Raw genomic sequence first — 23,214 nt, 5'->3', positions numbered from 1 at the left:
TCGACCCGAGGCGAAGCAATAATTGAACAGTTACATTGAATAAGGTTGGCCGGCAAAGAAAAACAATCGACCCACTGTGTGTATAATGTGTCAGCTCTCTACGGTGTCCTTAAAGGACAAACAAACTCAATTATTCAGCGCTGCAGGGGAGGCAGAATCTTACAAGTGTTGACTAGCATTCATATCGACCCAACATCAAGGAGCGGTCACACCCAAAATGAGGTGTTCAGTGGCACCTCTTTTACCACATTGCACAATATTCACTGCATTAGGCTTATCTATTGTGGAATGCAGTTTTGGTTATTGTAAAAGTATTACTTTTTTTAAATGTCACTTAAGGTTACATTATCTAGCTGGGTTCTGTTAAAATTGCAAGAATGAGTTGTGATAGTCTTGGTAGAATCAGTTATGTAGAATGGGGTGAAATGATAAAACCACATGCCATTGTTTATGAATTTATTTATTTGACAGCTATTAATGCAAATAAGAATCCTACTAAATGGTACATTTGTAACAAAATAATAATAAATAAAGAAATAAATAAATAGGGCTTGGTTTCGATACAGTTTTCCAGATGCAATTCTGATTCAGAAGCTCTCAATTTCGATTAATTTCAGTTATGATGTCCATTTTGCTTAAATATAAAAGCAAAGTTATCAAGTGATAATTTAAGACAAATGAACAGTCAGTAATAAATAGGGGTGTAACGGTACATGTACTCATCCCGAACCGTCACGGTACTGACGTCACGGTTCGGTGCATGCAGTCAGACGAAGAATACATCCGAGTCAGTCACAGGCGATCCACTCCAATCCAGAAGGGGCCGCACATGGTAATGCAACACTGTTTGCTAACCGCCACAACAGGAAAAAGAGCAGAAGAAGAAGAGACCATCTATGCACCAACCCAAAACAAGAATGGCTTCTCCTTATGCACAAGTTTTATTTTCATTATTTTATTTATTCTGTACATTTATAACAAAAGAGATGCTTCAGTTTTGTAGCTGATTGTGACCAAATACCTTTTGTTTTTATCAACCCTACAAAAAAATATGAGCTATGCAAGAGTGCATTCTGTTTACTGCTTAATACACTAAAGGAGGCTGTACTGTACCAACTACCTCAGGAGGGACTAAATGCCGCTAAGTGGAACAAACTTAATTTGCACCACTGTCTGTTCAAAATAATGAAAAGAATCCTAGCATTTGGGATTTGTTGCTTTTTCCTGTTGTACCGAACTCTTATCGAACCACGACCCCAAAACCGAGGTACGTACCGAACCGTGTCTTCTGTGTACCGTTATACCCCTAGTAATAAACTAGGAACACAGAAAAAAATACAAACAATAGAACAAAACATGCAAATAAAGAAAGCATTCCTGCTTAAAGGAATATTCGGGTTCAATACAAGTTAAGCTCAATCGACAGCATGTGCGTAATAATATCAATTACCACAAAAAATAACTTTGACTTGGTCCTCATTTTCTTTAGAAAAAGCTAAAATCTGGGTTACAGTGAGGCACTTACAATGGAAGTGAATGGAGCCAATTCTTAAATGTTAAAATATTAAATATATTCACTGTTTCAAAAGTATAGCCACAAGACGTAAACAATATGTGTGTTACCATGATGTGTGAACCTTTTCTGTGTAAAGTTATAGCCAATTTTACAACTTCGTTGCCATGACGATGTAATGTATACAACCCCTAAAACCCTAAAATGACATTTTAAACAACTTTGCAAATAATACATGAGTTATAACAGAAGAATTAATATAACATTTCTGCCTTTAACTCTTTGAGCTCTGAAGGTGTTTTTAAAGATTTCCTGCTTCAGTGGCATACCCAAAATTACAGTCCTATAACTATAACGGGTATTAAGTGTTTGGTGTCATTGTAAAAACTTTTCACATTTTTTAATGATATAGATTATGGTACATTCTGAGACTCTTTTTTCTTTTTTTTTCTTATTTAACATTATATATCTCTGGGTGTAAATAAGGTGGCTCCGAAAAACTGCTTTTGCTTTGTTTCCAATCATGTCAACTGTATCTGAGAAACACAACAAAGCAATCAAAAGTTATAGCATTACAAAATGACTTATCATAGTGTCAAAAAACACCTCCATACAAATAAAACATAATAGTTGAACATAAGAACTAATTACACATGCAAACACAACAATGACTAAAGGTTTGCATAGCATGGAGACATGATTTTAGTAATGAGATTTCCCAGAATGAATTTCATTCTGTGCCATTTGAGTCATCATTGAGTCTGGTGGCCATATGTAACATTGGGCTTCGTATGGATTATCGAATTATCTATGCATCTGATTACCTTGTGTGTGGCTTGTTTGAAAGATAATCACCTATTTTATGTTCCGTTTATTTTTCGTGAAGTTATAAGCGAAAATGCAGCACGTTAGCAACACCAACACAATTGTCAAAGACATATATTTAGCTATTACTTGTCTGTGAGTAAAACAAATAGGCTGGTTGTATTCTACTCATTGAGAGCTTTCCAACAGCATATGACACATGACTATTTGATGAGTTTAATGTTTTTACTGATTGCAATAATAAGTATGTACAGTGCATTTTTTTTTTTTTCAATTCTTTTTTTAATAAATTATCAAAACGGAAAACTTCTGATTTGTCTGCAAATTTCAAAGCAGTTCAGTTTTGTTCATAATGTCTACATGCATTGTAAAGAAGAGCTTCTAAGCTTTCAAATGATACATATTTTGTTTTGGTCAAGATTGTAGTTATTAATATTATGACGATTGTTTTTTCTCGCTGCCCCGTCCATCCGAGCTTAACGTTTTACACCCTCCAAACATTGGCTCCATTCACTTCCATTGTATGTGCCTCACTGTAACACAGATTTTTGCTTTTTTTAAAGAATAGGAGGGGCGAGTCAAATTTATTTTTTGTGGTAATCAATATTATGCCACAAATGCTGACGATTGATATTCCTTTAAAGTTTTTTTACAGCAATATCATGTATTCAAGTAAACATTCAGAAATTGAAAAAGTAATGAAATGTAAAATAAAACTACTTAAATTACTGGCCTTTACTGTATGATCAATCTAGTGCTCTCAGAGCACATAAAGTACGCACACATACAGTACGCCTCCTGTCACCAGAATAAGGAAATAAAAAGTGATCTTTAAGATTCTTGTGTTTCTCTCTCCACTTTCTTTTACTTTTGGCCTGAGCACCCCTTAATAAGATCGATGTTTTCATTTTGAGAATCCATATCGGGATGATTGCGATTTATCTGATTTGTAATTTTTTTTTTTTACCCAGCCCTAGAAATAAATAAATAATATTATAATAAATAATGAATAAATATTGCTGAAACTTTTTTCCTTTGTTTCTTTAACAACAAGGAGGGTCTAGTGAAAATGTGGGGCAAGGAAAGTCAAAATCTGAAAAACCGCCCTGACTGGGACAGCAGAAAAAACTGGCTGAGCCCTGCAGTATATATTTTCTTTTAGTACCTCCTCACCTTCTTTCCTCACAGCTGGTCATATTCCCTGCCGTTCACCTTTGTGAGAGATCTATATTTAGTTCGACCCTCAGCACATATAAGGGAACCCTTAACAACAGGTCTCAGCTGGGAATCTGTGCGATGTGGGCAAGCAGGATTCCTTCAGTCAGAACGAAACTTCATTAACATCACAATGAAGACACCAAAGAAAGACCCTCAACCACAGCAGAGGAGACCAGAGAATCCAACAGATACTGAGCCATTAACCAATAATTTTCATTTTTGAACTATTCCTTTAAGAAGTTAATTTACAGGGCTTGACATTAACGCTGGTCTGCTTGTCTGGGACAAGCGGATTTTTGAAGTGAAAGAATTTTACTTGCCCGACCAGACAAGCAGACTGATTAAAACGTCAATAACGAAAAAATATCCGGCTGTATTTGTGATAGCCTAGACTTGTGTCACTTATTACAAAGTTCATATTCTTATTCTGCTGTTGAAAATAATCCAGAGTGCATCATTTTATAATTCGCAAGCGATCTAGTAACAGCTGCGCCCTGTTTGATTGACAGGCGGCATGTGTGTGTGTGCTGAACATGCGCGTGTTCTGAAAATGCTCGCGCTAATGCGCACCCGAACGGTCAAATACATCGTAATTTTAGGAAACATACAACAGAAACTTTGACATTATTTGAGAATATAACTTAAATGTCCTTTTTTCTGTCCAGACAAGTAACTTTTTTACTTGGACAACTGAATGACCAATTTACTTGATGAATTACATCGACAATGCTTAATGTCGAGCCCTGATTTAGCTCTGATGATGCAAACAAGAAAGAATTTAAAACTACTGTTTTGTTTCTGTCATAATTAGTGGTGTTTGCTAAGGCAAACCACTAACTGCTTAAGAGTGTTTATAGACATAGTAGATAATAAACTGCCTTCCATAACAATGAACACGAGTGAACTTTTGTTAATGAGATTCCTCTGTACCGCTGACACTGAGTGCTATTGTTGTGTTATTTCTTATAACTGAAATTCTTCTTTTCAAAAGTCTACATCATTAACCTCAACTAAAACCACAGCACCACCCCAGTAGATTCTTTACAAGACTCAAGAAGAGGCATGTCATGTGGTTTAATAAGCCTGATGTGAGTAACACAATCTGAGTTCTTTCCATACACAGCTGAAGTCATTAGTTTACATACACTTAGGTTGAAGTCATTAAAACTCATTTTTTAACCACTCCACAGATTTAATATTAGCAAACTATAGTTTTGGCAAGTTGTTTAGGACATCTACTTTGTGCATGACACATGTAATTTTTCCAACAATTGTTTACAGACAGATTGTTTCACTTTTAATTGACCATATCACAATTCCAGTGGGTCAGACGTTTACATACACTAAGTGAACTGTGCCTTTAAGCAGCTTGGAAAATTCCAGAAAATGATGTCAAGCCAGTTAGCTTCTAAAAGGAGGTGCACTGAATTAGACCAGTGTACCTGTGGATTTTAAGGCCTACCTTCAAATTCAGTGCCTCTTTGCTTGACATCATGGGAAAATCAAAAGAAATCAACCAAGACCTCAGAAAAAAAAAATTGTGGAACTCCACAAGTCTGGTTCATCCTTGGGAGCAATTTCCAATTGCTTGAAGGTACCACGTTCATCTGTACAAACAATAGTACACAAGTATAAACACCATGGGACCATACAGCCATCATACCGCTCAGGAAGGAAATGCATTCTGTCTCCTAGAGATGAACGTAGTTTGGTGCAAAAAGTGCAAATCAATTCCAGAACAGCAGCAAAGGACCTTGTGAAGATGCTGGAGGAAACAGGTAGACAGGTATCTATATCCACAGTAAAACGAGTCCTATATCGACATAACCTGAAAGGAAGCAAGGAAGAAGCCACTGCTCCAAAACCCCTATAAAAAAGCCAGACTGCAGTTTGCAAGTGCACATGGGGACAAAGATCTTACTTTCTGGAGAAATGTCCTCTGGTCTGATGAAACAAAAATTGAACTGTTTGGCCATAATGACCATCGTTATGTTTGGAGGAAAAAGGGTGATCACCATCCCAACCGTGAAGCATGGGGGTGGCAGCATCATGTTGTGGGGGTGCTTTGCTGCAGGAGGGTCTGGTGCACTTCACAAAATAGATGGCATCATGAGGAAGGAAAATTATGTGGATATATTGAAGCAACATCTCAAGACATCAGCCATGAAGTTAAAGCTCGGTCGCAAATGAGTCTTCCAAATGGACACTGACCCCAAGCATACCTCCAAAATTGTGGAAAAATGGCTTAAGGACAACAAAGTCAAGGTATTGGAGTGGCCAATGACCTCAATCCGATAGAAAATTTGTGGGCAGAACTGAAAAAGCGTGTGTGAGCAAGGAGGCCTACAAACCTGACTCAGTTACACCAGTTCTGTCTGGAGGAATGGGACAAAATTCCAGCAACTTATTGTGAGAAGCTTGTGGAAGGATACCCAAAATGTTTGACCCAAGTTAAACAATTTAAAGGCAATGCTACCAAATACTAACACAATGTAAACTTCTGACCCACTGAGAATGTGATGAAAGAAATAAAAGCTGAAATAAATCATTTCTCTCTACTATTATTCTGACATTTCACATTTTTAAAATAAAGTAGTGATCCTAACTGACCTAAGACAGGGAATGTTTTCTATGATTAAATATCAGGAATTGTGAAAAACTGAGTATAAATGTATTTGGCTAAGGTGTATGTAAACTTCTGACTTCAACTGTAGAAGTATTTGGACATTTAAGTGACATGTAAAAAAAAATTTGAACGACGTAATTAAAAATGACAGAAAACCATAAAACTATTAATTTAAAGTTGTTGATTATAAGTATAGAAACAATATATTTCGATTTTATAGCAAAAAAATCAGATATATACAAATATATTAGTGGTTTAAGTGAGTTACGTTTATATTTAAAACTATATGCCATCACATTTCTTGTTTGTTTAGATACAGTCCAGATATAGCCTAGTTAGGATCAATTATTGGATTGGATATACGTCTCTAAAATGTCAGCAAACACACCTTTTTCAAGAAATGTAAAAAAAAATAAAAATCAAAAATAAAATCTGATTTGTTATATCTGCTCTGTAGAAATCTTAAAGGATCTCATCATTTGGCAACAGACTGCAGAGGACAGTAAATCCAATAAGAATTACATTTCTCATTTTCAAAGATTTCTTCCACAAAAGTACTAAAAGAACTATTGACTATTGAAATACTGGAACAGTTCAGGAACCGGAATCATTAAGAGGAATCGAATCGGTACTGGAATCATTAAATTCCTAACGATTCCCATCCCTAATAATGACTTAGTTACATGTCTCTGCAAATAAAGCTGGGATAGGAGACAGTATTTGAAAATCGAAGATTGAATCTTTAACAACAGCATTATTCAGCCAGGCTGAGTTTTCCAATTCTTATAGTTTTCCGAGGCATGCAAGCAGGATTCAACCCCTTTCACGGTCTCAAATCAAGAAACCCCTCACAGGTTTGACATTCACAGTCTTATGAAGGACATCACAGCAACACTGGTGTAATGAAGGTGATGGATTTAATTAGGATTAAAACTCCATTTGATTTGGAATTCAGGCAAAGTGAAGGCAGCATCGGGAGATTAAGGCTGCTGACTTGAGGGCTTCCATGTCAACAGGGACAGTCATTAATATAAATTAATCTGCTGGGGCGCTGAGGGTTTGATCCTGAGCACATGCTACGACCAGGTGAAAATAGCTGGGATTTTGTGCGCTGACCACGACCATCTGGTACAAACTCATTAAACTAAGCATGTTTACAGTCAATCACAAATTGAAGCAAATAATAAAATGTCAATTAAGAAAGCTTGATTCAACATAGATTTTTTTTAGACTTTCCTTTCAGCCTCTGATATGTTTCCATAAATTTCAGTGGTTTATCTGAAGGTTTAGTTTTATCAGAAACTCGACGTAATGATTTGTGATAAGCTTTTCCGCCGGGCTGCAGGACAAACATAATTATCATCTGAGTTAGTTGAATTACATATTTTGTAATTTTGTTAAGATATAGGAGGAGCGATGACAAACTGGATTTGGATTCTGTCCTCTTCGTGTTTCAGCTACTAATACTATGCAAAATATGACGACAAATACACCATCAGCGTCAGTAACATCATGGAAATTGAAACTCCATTTGACAGGCAAATGACGACCAGTGTTTGAGTTGTACACGTGCACCCTTTCCTACGAAACAGTCTGTTGGTATATTGCTGGTAAATAATGAAAATAGAGAAAATGACTTACAAACATGATGTTCTTCTGAATTTTGGATCTTGAATCTAGAAGATCTATTCAAAGAAAGATGGAGGTGGAGCTGTGATGTACTGAACATTGTAGTGAATTCTGCTGTATGCAGTATTGTTTTCCAAAAAACAACGTCTTTATTCATTTATAGCTGTCATGTTCCATAATTTCAGCTATTATTGCAAATTAAATACTTGTAACATGCTTGATTTGTAAAAATACAAATTAATGAAAATATAAATAGATTCCTTGCTGACATTAAATATGTTGCTAAAAATAACATGTATCATGTGGTAGGAAAATACATTGGCAGGGCAAGTACAAATTGGGCTAGCAGAAAAAAAAATACTTATTACTGAGCTGATTTAGTTACAGTGGCAAGAAAAAGTACGTGAATTAGAAATAGCTGGTTTTCTGCATTAATTGGTCATCAAATGACCAATTAACAACAAACAATCAATTATAATCTTCCATGCCTTTATTGAACACATCACATTAAACTTTCATAGTGCTGTGAAAAAAGTAAGTGAACCCTTGGATTTAATAACTGGTCGATCCTTCTTTGGCAGCAATAACCTCAACCAAGCGTTTCCGGTAGCTGCGGATTAGACCTTCACAACGTTCAGAAGGAATTTTGGACCATTCTTCCTTACAGAACTGCAGCAGCTCAGCCATATTCTTAGTATGTCTGGGGTGAACGGCTTTCTTGAGGTTATTTCACAGCATCTCTATTGGGTTAAGGTCTGGGCTCTGACTGGGGATGTTGGATATTTTTATAAAGTTGGGAATTAATTTTTCCCTCGATGATGGCAAGCGGTCCAGGCACCGAAGCAGCAAAGCAGCCCCAATTCACGATGCTCCCTCCACTGTGCTTCACTGTTGGGATGATGTTTTCATGTTGGTATGTGGTGCCCTTTTTACACCATACGTAGTGCTGCATGTTCTTCCCATACAATTCAACCTTAGTTTCATCAGTCCACAAAACATTTTCCCAGTAGCGTTGTGGAGTGTCAAGGTGGTCTTTGGCAAACTTCAAGCATGCAACAATGTTTTTGTTGGAAAGCATTGGCTTCCTTCATCGTGTCCTGCCATAGACACCATGCCTGTTTAATGTTTTCCATATAATAGACTCATGAACAGAATCAGTTCCAATGATCTTTATCTGTCACTCTAAGGTTCTTTTTTACCTCGTTGAGGATTCTGCGGTGTGCCCTTTGAGTCATCTTGGCTGGACGGCCACTTCTAGGGAGAGTACCTATAGTACTAAATCATCTCCATTTATAGACACTTTGTCTAACTATGGACAGATGAATATCTAAGCTCTTCGAGATAACTTTGTAACCCTTTCCAGCTTTATGCAAAGCAACAATTCTTGATCGTTGGTCTTCTAAAATCACTTTTTTGCGAGGCATGGTCCATGTCATCAGACACTTCTTGTGAACAGCAAACTCAAAATGTTTGAGTGCTTTTTATAAGTCAAAGTAGCTCTAACCCACACCTCCAATCTCGTTTCATTAAATGGATGCCAGGTTTGCCAACTCCTGACTCTAATTAGTTTTTGTTGGCGTCATTAGCCTAGGGGTTCACCAACTTTTTTCCAACCTACATATGTTTCAATGATGTATTCAATATGTACAAGAACAATACAATAATTTGTGTGTTATTAGTTCAAACAGATTGTGTTTGGTCATAACTGTAACTTAGATGAAGTTCAAATAAGATTTTAAGACAAATGTATACATTTTCTTGCTACATCTTATATTTCACAATGCCAGTTTAACATTTCAGCGTAGAAAGCCATGTGGAAGTGTGTGTTGTTAGGTTTCAGCTTCAGAGAGAAAGTGGAAACATGAACCTTTACGCAAAGGTCAGAGACACACAGGTACAATATGAGTATGTTCACTGCATCACAACAAGAATTTAGAGGGGTTGTGTATCCGTTCATGTCTAATCTTATGGGATCAGAGCCTAAAACAACAAGACAGGGTAAACTGTGTGAATGAGGTTCAGTTTGTGGTGTGCCCTTTACCTTTTCTGAACAGGCATCGAATGCTTAAAGGAATATTCCAGGTTCAATACAAATTAAGCTCAATCGACAGCATTTGTAGAATAATGTTTCTTTCTTTAAAAAAAAGCAAAAATCTGGGTTACAGTGAGGCACTTACAATGGAAGTGAATGGGACCAATCTGTAAACATTAAACTACTCACTGTTTCAAAAGTATAGCCACAATTTGTAAACAATATGTGTTAACATGATTTTCGCTTACTAACCTTTTCTGTGTAACTTTGTTACCATGACGACGTAACGCTGTAAACTCTAAAATGGCAGTACAAATGACATTGTAAACAACTTTAAGCTCAAATAATACATTAATTTTAACAGAAGAAATAATGCAAGTGCTTTTATAAAATTATAAGCTTCACATTTCTGTCTTTAAACCCTCAACAAAATCCTAAAAATACAACCCCAATTCTGAAAAAGTTGGGACAGTATGAACATTTTTAATAAAAACAAAAATGAGTGATTTGTAAATTATAATCACCCTTTTCTATATTGAAAGCACTACAACTACACATTATATGATGTTTTACCTTGTGAATTTCATTGTTTTTTTTTTGTTTTTTTTTTTATGTACAGTAATTTAAAATCAGATGATTGCAACACACTCCAAAAAAGCTGGGTCAGTCGAATATTTACCACTGTGAAACATCAACATTTCTTCTAATAACACTTATTAAGCATTTAGGCACTGAAGACACAAGTTTGTTAAGTTTAGAAAGTGGAATTTTCCCTCATTCATCCATTATGCAGGTCTTCAGCTGCACAACTGTACGGGGTCTTCGTTGACGTATTGTGCGCTTCATAAAGCACCACACATTCTCAAATGGAGATGGTCAGGACTGCAGGCAGGCCAATCTAGCACTCACACTCTCTGCATATTCGGCCAGTAAGTGGTTTGAAGTTGTCCTGCTGAAAATGCCAGGACGTCCCTGGAAGACGGTGCTGGATGGCAGTATATGCTGCTCCAAAATTTGTACGTATCTGTCTGCATTCATGGTGTTCTCACAGATGTGCGAGTTACACTTGCCATGGGCACTAACACACCCCTGGCCTGTACAGACACTGGCTTTTGGACCTGACACTGATAACAGCTTTGATGGTCCTTTTTCGCTTTGGCCCGGATAACAGGACAGCTATGTTTTGCAAAGACTCATCGGACCAAAAAACATGTTTCCACTGTTCTACTTTCCATCTCAGATGAGATTGAGCCCAGAGAAGACGGCAATGCTTCTGGACAGTGTTGATGTATGGCTTCTCCTTTGCATAGTAAAGTCTTAACTTGCATCTGTGGATGCAGCGGCGAGTGGTGTTGACTAACAAAGGTTTACTAAAGTAATCCCAAGCCCATGTTCATGATATCCATTACAGATGAATGATGTTTTTTAAGACAGTGACATCTGAGGGATCAGAGATCACGCGCATTCAGAAATGTTTTTCGTCTTGCCCTTTACGCACTGAGCTTTTACCAGATTCCTTGAATCTTTTAACTATATTGTGCACTGTAGAGGGTGAAATGCCCAAAATCCTTCCAATTTGTCTTTGGGGAACATTGTTCTCAAAGTGCTGGATTATTTGCTGAAGCATTTGTTGGCAAATTGACAAGTCTCGAATGATCCTTGCTCTTGAAGAACTCGGCTGTTTTTGGAGGCTCCTTATATACTATGACACAATTGCTTATTATTTTAACTCGTCAAATTGTTATTAGTCTTAAATTGCCCCTGTCTCAACTTTTTTGGAGTGTGTTGCAGTCAACTGATTTGACTGCAACACAGTCAATATTTATCCCTATTTAGTGAATGACTTAACCTCCAGTGTGCTGTCTGTCTGCACTGGTCTCAGAACAGTTTGAACTTCACCTTATTTTCATCATAACTCCATATAAAGCCTCTGAAAGCAACATTTATCAGCTTTTGGATGAACCCATTGATTCTCAGTGTGATAATGCAGAGTGAATATAGGATTTCTAAGGAAAAATGTGCTAAAGTACACATTAGTGTTCATTGTGTTTAGCAGTGTGGCATTTCGCAATAAATCGCTCAAATTTTAAAAATGGCATATCGGATGAAACTAGAGACTCTGATCTTTGGATTCAGACAGGTAATTAGGTTTCTTACCAGATTTATTTTTGTTGGTGTTTCTCCCACAGACAAACTCCGCTGTGGTCAGTGCCATGTTGTTTTGCCACATGAAAGTTTACCCCTCTCCTAACACCCCAGAGTCTCCTAAACTAAGATCAGTCATTTAAATTAATTTAAATTATGCATTGCGTATAGCGAAGACAAAATACAACGTCAACGCATGTGTACGCTGGGTAACACGAGGTTAAATAAAGGAGGTAAATATTTTTTTTGTGGTGATCAATATTATGCCATGAATTCTGTCGATTGAGCTTAACTTGCATTGAACCCGGAATATTTCTTTAATTAATAGAATAAACGCAATAATAGTCAATTGGGCTTTACGTTAAAAAATAAAAAAATTAATTAATACGCGTGTGATAAAACACAAGTAGTCCCTTCCCATTATAACCGATTAAATGGTCATACTTTATATATTATTGCGTTCATGTTACTGAATACTTGAAAAAACACAGTTGCACCAATGAAAGACACGTGTAATTATTTTGTGAATCTGCTTGTAATAACACATAGTTATTGCTGCTATTACTTAAGTAATTAGCCCAAGTATAATTCTGTAATATGTGTAACACACACACGTAATACACACTTCATAAAAAAAAAAAAAAAACATAATTGTGGCAAGGTAAATAATGTGTAGATAAACCAATAAATCTACTATGTAACCATAGTTCCCATACTGTGTTATCTTGGTATTAGCAAGCACTGTCATCAACGAAATAAGTGAAAGAAAATCTGCAAAAAATTACAGTGGCAGTACTATGGTTCGGACATGGTTTCAGATGGTAATACCACGGTACTGAGCAATTACATTATTCATATATACCATGTAATTTCAATGGTACTGTAAGGTACTTCAAAGAATACCATGAAAATGTCAAAAATATGGTATGTGTATAGTAATACCAAGGTACTTTTTTTTTACTTTTTTCTACACTTAATTACTATGATTATACTGGATTAACAATAACTGTACGACGTAAACTAAGGATATTTGCATTAAACATAAATATTATAATTTAGCTTGCAAACAAAAAAGAAGCTCTTACATAACATAGATGCTCTTTGCATTGAATCACTGAATTAAAAGGTAGACCGATATATATCGGTTTTACCGATTAATCGGTGTCGATAGTTGCTTTCTGGAACTATCGGTTATTGGCAAAAAATCTATGTCGATAGTTTTTTTGTCATTTCAAAATAAGAGTCCCTAGTACCACCCCTGGAGTCGCGAGTTCAAATCCAGGGCATGCTGAGTGACTCCAGCCAGGTCTCCTAAGCAACCAAATTGGCCCGGTTGCTAGGGTGGGTAGAGTCACATGGGGTAACCTCCTCGTGGTTGCTATAATGTGGTTCTCGCTCTCGGTGGGGCGTGTGGTGAGTTGCGCGTGGATTCCGCAGAGAACTAGCATGAAGCCTCCACACATGCTACGTCTCCGCGGTAACATGCTCAACAAGCCACGTGATAAAATGCGCGGTCTGACTGTCTCAGACGCAGAGGCAACTGAGATTCGTTCTCTGCCACCTGGATTGAGGCGAGTCACTACGCCACCACGAGGACTTAGACAGTATTGGGAATTGGGCATTCCAAATTGGGGAGAAAAGGGGAGAAAATCACACAAAAAAATAACAAATAAAAAATAAAAAAAAATAAAATATATATATATATATATATATATATATATATATATATATATATATATATATATAAAGAGTCCCTGGTGTGTTTCGGTCTTGTTTAAACTTAAAAGCCGCGATATGCACCAAATCTTAATTTTTTCTGGTTATTATTGGGATTTTGTGTCGAACAAAAAAATGCATCTGGAATTTTATTCGTACTTAACTCTGTCTTTGCCCTCCATAGTAAAGAAAGAATAAAATATTTTGTAAATCGATTTTAAAAACATCGGCCGATTAATCGGTTATCAGTCTTTCCCACCACCTTAGTTATCAGTATCGGCAAAATCCACTATCGGTCGACCTCTACACAGAATATCATGTTTATAGGATTTATAAGAAGTCCAAATCTACAGACAAGAAAATCATATTTAAATGTAAGAAGGATGATCCATGCACAAGTACACTACAAATGCAACATGTAGGCTAGACTGAAAACCTAGTGAGCTGCCTACCTAGACAGCATAATTTGGAATTGTGAACAGTATTTCAACATTGGTAGCGTCTAAAAACATGGTATTGCCTTGGTTTATCATAGTACCATTTTATAGCACTTATGGTGATCAAAACTGCTGTATAGGTAGGTAGCTCACTTGGTTTTGAGACACAGCCTAGAGTGTTATTCCCGCGCGCTGTCTAGATAGGCAGCACACTAGATTTGCAGACACAGCCAGTGGGTCATATAGAATTATAAACATGAACACAAACCTTATTTGTCCACGTTGAAGTCTTCCTGAGGGGAAAACAGGCTTTAAAATCGCAGAATAATATAAAATGTGAATTTTGTAGATTGCGTCGTCTGACGAGAATCCGTGTGTCAGTCTATCAGTAAATGGGTTGAAACTTCTCAGGCGTATTTTAAAAGGTACAGTCCTATATCCACACGGGAAAATATATAACGCTGTTAGTGTGAACGCTAATTGCGTTTTGTTGCGGTTTAAATGCCCTGAATTGCGATATTGCCGCACGTCTGTCTTTTCCTTCCTCTGCGCGACTGTATCGTCGATCGAACAGTTATGTCTCTCGCGCTCGATGAATCGACGTTTGACTGGGCTAAAAATAAAACGTCCGCCTTAACAGATCTAGAGTCAGTTAGTGGAGATGACCGATAGGTTCACGACTGTTGGGTGCAAATGTTCAGGCAGATCGCAGATCAGTAGTCCATTAATTCGGTTACTGTTACGTTTCCAAGACGGCTTTATTTATTTATTATGTCATATTACAGTTTTGCTCAATCGCTTTGGCTTAATGAGTATAATGAGAATTATTATTATTATTATTATTATTATTATTATTATTATTATTATTATTCAAAACAATAAGTTAAAATCTCTGAACAATTAGTTTCTTGTTCACACCAGATTTGAATTTCTTATTAATTTAAGCAAATTGCACGTGTTTTGGCACATGTGTGCAAAAGAGTAAGTATAATTGTCTACAATTTGCACAATAATTAAATGCACATGGCTTGCTGATCAAAACTGATGAGTTGATTCTCAGTGAAATTGTCATACTTTTCACAACTTATAAACATTCTTTCATGGTGTGAGCCATCATATGCTAAATGATCCATCCAATTATCAAAATCTGTCAGACATACATGTATATCCCATAAATGTCTATGACAAGGAATGTTTTTTCATTGTTGTGTTTAATTTTGCATTTATTTTTTGCATGGATGTCATTTTGTGGCAATTTTCTGTTCACTATATATGACTTTACATGTAAGAAATGTGTAAAAATGGACATGCAAATGTGAATTTTCTGTTTACATGTAACACATTTACTGTATACATACAAATGTGCATATCCTTTTTCTGTGTACTACAGTATTGTACAGTATTAACTTTTCCCAGTAAACTTTTACCTACTGTTGAAATCGGTATCTAAAAAACCGCAGTGTGATACACAATAGCATTCAGTTAGACAAAACTGACATTCTTGGATAGTACAGTAAGCAGTAAGTGTCAACAAAAAAGTAGAACAAAAATGAAATTTGTATATAACAAACATTTCCAGGTTTGACTGCCATGGTTAAAAAACATCTAAACATTTTGGCCAGTACGGCTCACACGATGACAAAAAAACAATTTCATTTTGGTGGCACTGGCCAATTTAATTTTGGGTGAGTTGTGATGTCCCATAAAACAGTTGTGACAATTGCACTTACAGTTTAGAGAAAGTTAAGACTGTTTCAAAAAATTAGCCAAAGCGATTGAGAAAAACTGTAAAAGTCACTAGGGTGTAAACAAACAAGTTATTTTGTAGATGCCCTACATATCTACATATGCTGTGCATATAGTGTATGTATTTTTTTTATTTGTATTTATGACTCTTTTATTTATCTATCTATTTATTTATTTAGACAGACAGACAAATAGATAGATAGATAGATAGACAGACAGATAGATAGATAGATAGATAGATAGATAGACAGACAGATAGGACAGATGGACAGACAGATAGGACAGATAGACAGACAGATAGGACAGATGGACAGACAGATAGGACAGATGGACAGACAGATAGGACAGATGGACAGACAGGGTGGACAGACAGACAGGATGGACGGATGGACGGACAGACAGACAGACAGATAGATAGATAGATAGATAGATAGATAGATAGATAGATAGATAGATAGACAGACAGATAGGACGGATGGACAGACAGATAGGACAGATGGACAGACAGATATACAGACAGACAGACAGACAGACAGGGTGGACAGACAGACAGGATGGATGGATGGACGGACAGACAGACAGACAGATAGATAGATTTAATTAATTGAATAGATTCAATTAAAAAAATATAATTTAAGACATTTTACAATAAAGAAACTTTAATATAAGAAATTTTATTAAATATATATAAAATAAATATAAATATAGAACCAATAAATATAAGGTTTAAGCAACAGCGGAACACATTATTTGAGCTTGAAGCTTAATGAAAAGTGCAGAAAATCCTAAACGCATTTTTGAAAGACATTTAAAAGAACTGCATTTGAACAAGAACAACTTCAATGTTGATTCAGAAAAGGGTCACAGCAGGTTCATTTACATCCAAATGTGACTCGGCCTAGCCTGCAAAGTCAGCTGACACATAAGAATGCATAATTAACATTTTGATCAGAAGTCAGGCTCAATGTACAGTAAAGTAACTGTAAAAGTGGTGCAATAATATAACAAGTGTGAATGTTTACGTCATGAGTCATGACCGTTTACTGTTTTATATGATTATCAAGATTATCACAGATGGACGGAAGGATAGACAGACAGGCAGGCAGGACAGACAGATGGACAGACAGACAGACAGACAGACAGACAGATAGGATGGACGGACAGACAGACAGATAGGACGGATGGACAGACAGACAGACAGATAGATAGATAGATAGATAGATAGATAGATAGATAGATAGACAGACAGATAGATAGATAGACAGACAGACAGGACGGACAGACAGACAGATAGGACGGACGGACAGACAGACAGACAGATAGGACGGATGGACAGACAGATAGATAGACAGACAGACAGACAAAAAGACAGATAGGACGGACGGACAGACAGCCAGACAGACAGATAGGACGGATGGACAGAGAGACAGACAGACAGATAGATAGATAGATAAATAGATAGACAGACAGACAGACAGACAGATAGACAGACAGACAGACAGACAGACAGACAGGATGGACAGACAGACAGACAGACAGACCATTTACTGTTTTATATGATTATCAAGATTATCACAGTTGGACGGAAGGACAGACAGATAGCCAGACATATAGGACGGATGGACAGACAGACAGATAGATAGATAGATAGACAGACAGACAGACAGACAGACAGACAGACAGACAGATAGATAGATAGATAGATAGATAGATAGATAGATAGATAGATAGACAGACAGACAGGACGGATGGATGGACGGACAGACAGACAGATAGATAGACAGACAGACAGACCATTTACTGTTTTATATGATTATCAAGGCAGGCGCTCACAGATATGTTCAGTAGATTATTAGGGCAATCTTGCTAATTAGTTTTTTAAAGCAGGTGAAAATAGATTTATCTTAGGCTACTTTGACCACAGGTATGAACAATACAATACAATGCTACAAAATATCATTCATAGCCCAAATATTGGCAGTATATACAGTTTGTGAATAACTTTTATTTTTATAGGCGAAAATTGCGTTCTATTATCCGTGAAATTTCTGTAAAAATATAAGCTAAGAATGCCACCTTGTGGTAGTGAGCGGTCCAAACATGACATTTAAACCTTGAAGACATTCTTTCAAACCACTGACGACAGTATCATGAACGCATGCTATATATGAAATTACATTAGTAAAGAATAAAGAATTGATGAAGCAATTTTAAGCCTAAATAGGTGTACATGAACACACCCCTCTATTTATTAAATAAATGATAAAAGTAGGTCGATGACGTAATGCATCAACTGTAGTACAGTTAGAGTCTTTCAGTGATACTATATCACATATTCTAGTCTTTATTGGCACGTTTCTACTGAATTCTTTGTATTGGTGTTTTGACACTGTTGCATTGGAAATAGTACGAACCATCAGGTTACGCAATTTATAATGAGAATGAATAATGTAATTACTCTGAAATTGTAAATATAATATCTCACTTGACCTTAATCAATATATCACTGTAGTTGATGCAATCCCAAGGGAATTTTAACGCCTTTGGAATGCAGTAATGAGATTCCATCAGAATCTATAGAATAATTTACTATTTATTGATGTAATATATTTATTAATATATTTTAAGCCATTTATTATTGTTGTTGGTATTATTATTATTATTATTTACGCTTTCTTTAGTAAGAAAAGAGATGATGGATGATACCTCGTTAGCATTGTATAAGTATTGTACAGAGAATATTTAGCAGAGACAGGCCACTTCTATTCAAATGAATGGAAGAAATTAAAAAACGCCCAACGGGCAACGGATGTAGAAAGGAATTCCCGCCTTGCAGGTAAAAGAGCCAATCACCTTTTAGATACAGACATCACCTGCCAATCAACTCGAGACTGCGCATGCGCAGTAGCTAAATAAGACGGGAAAATTGAGTATTTATGTTTTGTTTTATTTATTTTTTAGCGTAAGGAAGCACAGTTTATGATGCCAGTGTTGTCATATTTTACTGCTGATTTTAAATATGTTATTTGATCGTAATCTTGACCAACCGTTTTGGAGATATTGGGCTTTCCCCATTCAAGTAGATGGAAAGCTGCACTTTCATGATTGGAAATAGCTTCCCGGAAGCGTTCCAAAGATGGCCGCCAGTGGACTGACTTGCTAGAAAGACTTTGGTATTGCATTAGAAATGCCCCTAAAACTGTTAAACATTTATTTTGAGCTTGTCCTAAAGTACAACCCTTTTGTTTTACATTTGGAAGATATCCAAACATCCAAAAAGAAGCTGTGTTGCCATTAATATGACATAAATAGATGTTACTTTCTATACAATGTACAATTTTGTGTTTTGTGTGATTGTATTATTTTACTGGCGCGATAATATACACACTGGACCGGGTGTAAATAAATTTAAAAAAATAATAATAAAAAAAACTTCTATATGAACAATTAAAACTTTAGGTTAAAAAACGTTTTATTCTGGCCAAGTTATCATGCACGCGCATTGATTTCTCACGCACGCGCCTCTCTCATGTTCATCGCCCCCTGGATTTTTTTTTACCGTGATGCTCCGCGCGGTCGAGCAGCAAGATGGCAGACGTTCTGGATGATTTTGAGAAAGAAGCTGGATGCGTCCCTATCCTGCATCCTGAGGTAAAAATAGACAATTGATACTCCCACATCACAGCGGATATCTTAAATGAAGTTGAACGATCATTACAAGTGATTTCAAATCTTGTCAAAGCGCTATTTCTGCTGATAAATCCTTCACTGCTGCGTAATAGCATCGCTGCTAACGATAGCATGTCAAAATCATAGATTTTATATCTGTTTTCCGTTTTATTGCATTTTAAATTCATATTTCAGGGTTGGGACATGTTTTTATTTGCACACTGTGCAGTGACAAACATGTAATTAGGCTCTTCACGGGAGTATTCATAGTGCTGCGTTTGCATCTAAATGAAAGTAAACATTCACAGTCATCATGATCCTGTATAATTGTATTATATCGCTTATAATTTTATGTATGTATCTGTAATGGAGTATATACGACTGTCGAGTTGTTTCGGAATGCATTTGGGTCTTTACTTGTTGTTTAGCCAATGTGAAATTACAGGATCTCTTGTCCTGCCTTATTTCATTGCTGTCAATGAATCCACCAGATTCATATTTTGTTATTTTATAAATAAATATAATTATCTAAGTTGCATTGGATGATCTTTGTTTTTCTGGTTTATACATTTCCAACTTTGCATTGGCAGGTCAGGTGGATTTGTTGTTGGATTTAGGCAGTAACAGCTCATTATAAAAAGATGCATATTTTGTTTACACGATTAGATGTTGGATTACTTCCACATTAAAGGGATATTCCGGGTTCAATACAAGTTTAGCTCAATCGACAGCAATGAAGACTTAATATTGATCACTACAAAAATTAAATATGACTCGCCCCTCTTTTCTTTAAAACAAAAAGCAAAAATCTGGGTTACAGTGAGACACTTACAATGGAAGTGAATGGGGGCCAATGTGTAACGTTAAAATACTCAGTATAGCCACAAGACATAAACAATATGTGTGAACATGATTTTAGTTTGATAAAATCACTTACTAACCTTTTCTGTTTAAAGTTATATCCAATTTTACAACTTTGTTGCCATGACGATGTGATGTCAACAAACTCTAAAATCCTAACGACTGTATGAATGACTATTTAAACAGCTACAGCTCAAATAACACGCAAGTTTTAATGAAAGAATTAATGTTAGTGCTTTTATAAAATGATGAGCTTCACATTTCTGCCTTTAAACACTCCAAAAATTGGCCCCATTGACTTCCATTGTAAGTGCCTCATTGTAACGTCGATTTTTGGAGGGAGGAGTCGAAATACATTTTCGTGGTAATCAACATTATGCTACAATTAGGGCTGGGCGATATGTGAAAAATATTTCTTCAAGCGCATGTCTTTGTGACTAACAGCATTTCTTGTCATGTGTCACTCCGAGGCGTCTTACAGGTCACCCGCGTGTTGCGGGTAGATGTGCAAAATTACATTTGCGTGAAGGCCTCTCAACGCCGTCACTGCAGGAAAACTGTTGTCATAATGAATACACATTTTGTGATGAGCTATTCAAGAGACTGGACAGATTCTTGCCGCGTTGAGTGAGATAAGTAAGTGTGAGCGTGCATGTTTGATTGACAGACCGCACGTGAGCGCACATACTGTGTATGAACGTGTGCAGAGATTGACCGCTGCTCTCATAACATCAGCCATGCTCAGATATTATTTGTTATTTATTTGGAACATCCTTTTGCAGTTGAATTCCCTCTCTAATATGATTCAGTAATGTAGAGAGCTAGCGTAAATCCTCATGAAAATGGACACCTCACAATTCATACAGATTTGTTAGGCTGCTGATAAATATATTTTTGATGATTATGTCATAACGTGGGCCGCAAAAGATGGCTCGAGGGCCACGTGTTGAGTAGCGCTGGCTTGGTGTAGAATATGAAAATATGAGAAAGATGGTGTTTTGCATGTATAGCCGCTTGATAGTAGGGTGAATAGTTTAGCTGACCTCATAATTTGACTTGTGATTAAAAACATTAATGAAACTTTAAGCTTGTGTTTCCACTGCTGTCTGTGGCAGTTTACATAATGTGACAACAAATGAACAGTAGGCAACCACTCTCATATGAAACGATTTGTGTTAACTAGAGGAAAGTCGACAAGATTCCCCACTGAGTGCCATCTGTTCCCTCCCATCACCCCTGAGATCAGTCCTGTCTGGTCATCTCTTCAAGTTCCTCTCAGGATGATGCCCTTAGTACCACAGAGGTCAAAATGAATCTGTCTGCTGCTTGACCAGAGTTTTAAACAGCTTTTTGAGCATCCCGAGTGGAGCCAACGTTATTCAAACCTCTTGGTGAAAAGGTCATTTTTTGCATGCCAACATTTGTTTTGCATTGAATATCATTTGTTTTGTGAGGCATTGTAAATTTAGTTGGAAAATGTAAAATTAGTTGAAAGTATCGTGGCAGTTTCCTGGTGAAATGAACACTAGAGGTGCTACAACAACAATGACTTTATTCACTAAAGTAAAACGGCTGATTATTTGTTTAGAAACACTTTTCAGTCTTTTCCTCGCACATTGCTATCTTATGACATCTAAACACTCTTGCGATAGCGCATGACTTGTAAGGCGATACATTTTTACGTTTGCATTACATAATCAACTATGCATGTGACGGGATAACATTTTCACAATAATTGACCCTTTGCTAAGCCGCACCTTAAATGCGTTTCTGACCAATCCTGTTTTAGCAACTGTTGCCGGGCGATACACAGTTGTTTTAAATGTCAAGAAGAGCATATTATTGGGGGCCTGGGTAGCTCAGTGGTAAAGACTCTGGCTACCACCCCTAGCGTTCACTAGTTCGTTAGTTCGAATCTCAGGGTGTGCTGAGTGACTCCAGCCTCGTCTCCTAAGCAACCAAATTGGCCCGGTTGCTAGGGAGGGTAGAGTCACATGGGGTAACCTCCTCGTGGTCGCTATAATGCAGTTCGTTCTCAGTGGTGCGCGCGTTGAGTTGAGTTGAGCGTGGATGCCGCGGTGGATGGCGTGAAGCCTCCACATATGCTATGTCTCCATGGCAATGCGCTCAACAAACTACGTGGTAAGATGCGCAGGTTGACGTCTCAGACTCGAGGATAAAATGGATAAAACTATGTCAGTCCTCATTGGATAACATCAGCAAGGACATCTACATTTCCTCCAAGGTAAATCAAAGCAATGTATTGATTCGTGTAACAGTAAAAGCTGTAGTAAATAAACAGTTCACAGCATCAAAATGAGTTTGTTATGAGACGTTATAAGCAGTTCTGTTCACTTACATCAGTGTTATCAGGTGTGTAATAGCTATTAAATTATGCTTTTCTCTTTTCAAGTGACTGATAATTGTTTTTCTTTATTCTGTTTCACAGTCTCCACAGTTTTCAATCAAATTACTGTGGAATTTAACGATTTCTTTTACAAAAAAATGATAAATATGCCTTACAATGTCACTCTTCATTCCAGCCCACTTAAGAAAGTTATCCATTCCGTTTATGAGAATATTTAGCGATTTATAAATTGTGCCGTTCATGGCAATCTCCCGTTCATTCCTATGGCAAGTTCTTCAGAGTTTGTCAGAGCAAGTGATGGTAACCAAGGGGGCGGAGCTTAGAGAAGGGTCAATTGCTGAAGCTTTTATCAGTATATATGATGTTATCACAGTATTGGATTACATTACAAAAACAGGTGGAACGATAATCAATTTAATTACTTTTTTA

At 36.7% G+C, this 23,214-nt stretch overlaps 2 protein-coding genes across 7 annotated transcripts in view; one reads left to right on the top strand and one right to left on the bottom strand.

Moving 5' to 3' along the window:
- Positions 1–14,713, bottom strand: part of osbpl8 (oxysterol binding protein-like 8) — a 105,303-nt gene extending 90,590 nt beyond the window's left edge. For 2 of the 4 annotated variants that reach the window (XM_051688189.1, XM_051688194.1), the window contains exons 1-2: positions 14,410–14,713; positions 7,824–7,867 (exon numbers count right to left, since the gene is read on the bottom strand). The gene's annotated coding sequence lies outside the window, so the exon portion shown is untranslated. The remainder of the gene's footprint in view (positions 1–7,823; positions 7,868–14,409) is intronic. The other 2 variants (XM_051688188.1, XM_051688193.1) reach the window with 1 other exon arrangement.
- Positions 14,714–19,461: 4,748 nt separating this feature from the next.
- zdhhc17 (zinc finger DHHC-type palmitoyltransferase 17) overlaps positions 19,462–23,214 on the top strand; it is a 31,263-nt gene continuing 27,510 nt past the window's right edge. The window contains exon 1 of one of the 3 annotated variants that reach the window (XM_051688633.1): positions 19,462–19,538. In XM_051688633.1, the coding sequence (XP_051544593.1) occupies positions 19,476–19,538 (63 nt within the window). In that variant the 5' untranslated portion in view covers positions 19,462–19,475. Of the gene's footprint in view, positions 19,539–21,797; positions 21,817–23,214 lie in introns of those variants that run through there. The other 2 variants (XM_051688634.1, XM_051688635.1) reach the window with 2 other exon arrangements.

The sequence above is a fragment of the Myxocyprinus asiaticus genome, chromosome 45 (genome assembly GCF_019703515.2).
Source record: "Myxocyprinus asiaticus isolate MX2 ecotype Aquarium Trade chromosome 45, UBuf_Myxa_2, whole genome shotgun sequence".
Lineage (NCBI taxonomy): Eukaryota > Metazoa > Chordata > Actinopteri > Cypriniformes > Catostomidae > Myxocyprinus > Myxocyprinus asiaticus.
The sequence above is the reverse complement of the archived record's forward strand: the minus strand, read 5'-3'. Positions and strand labels throughout refer to the sequence as shown.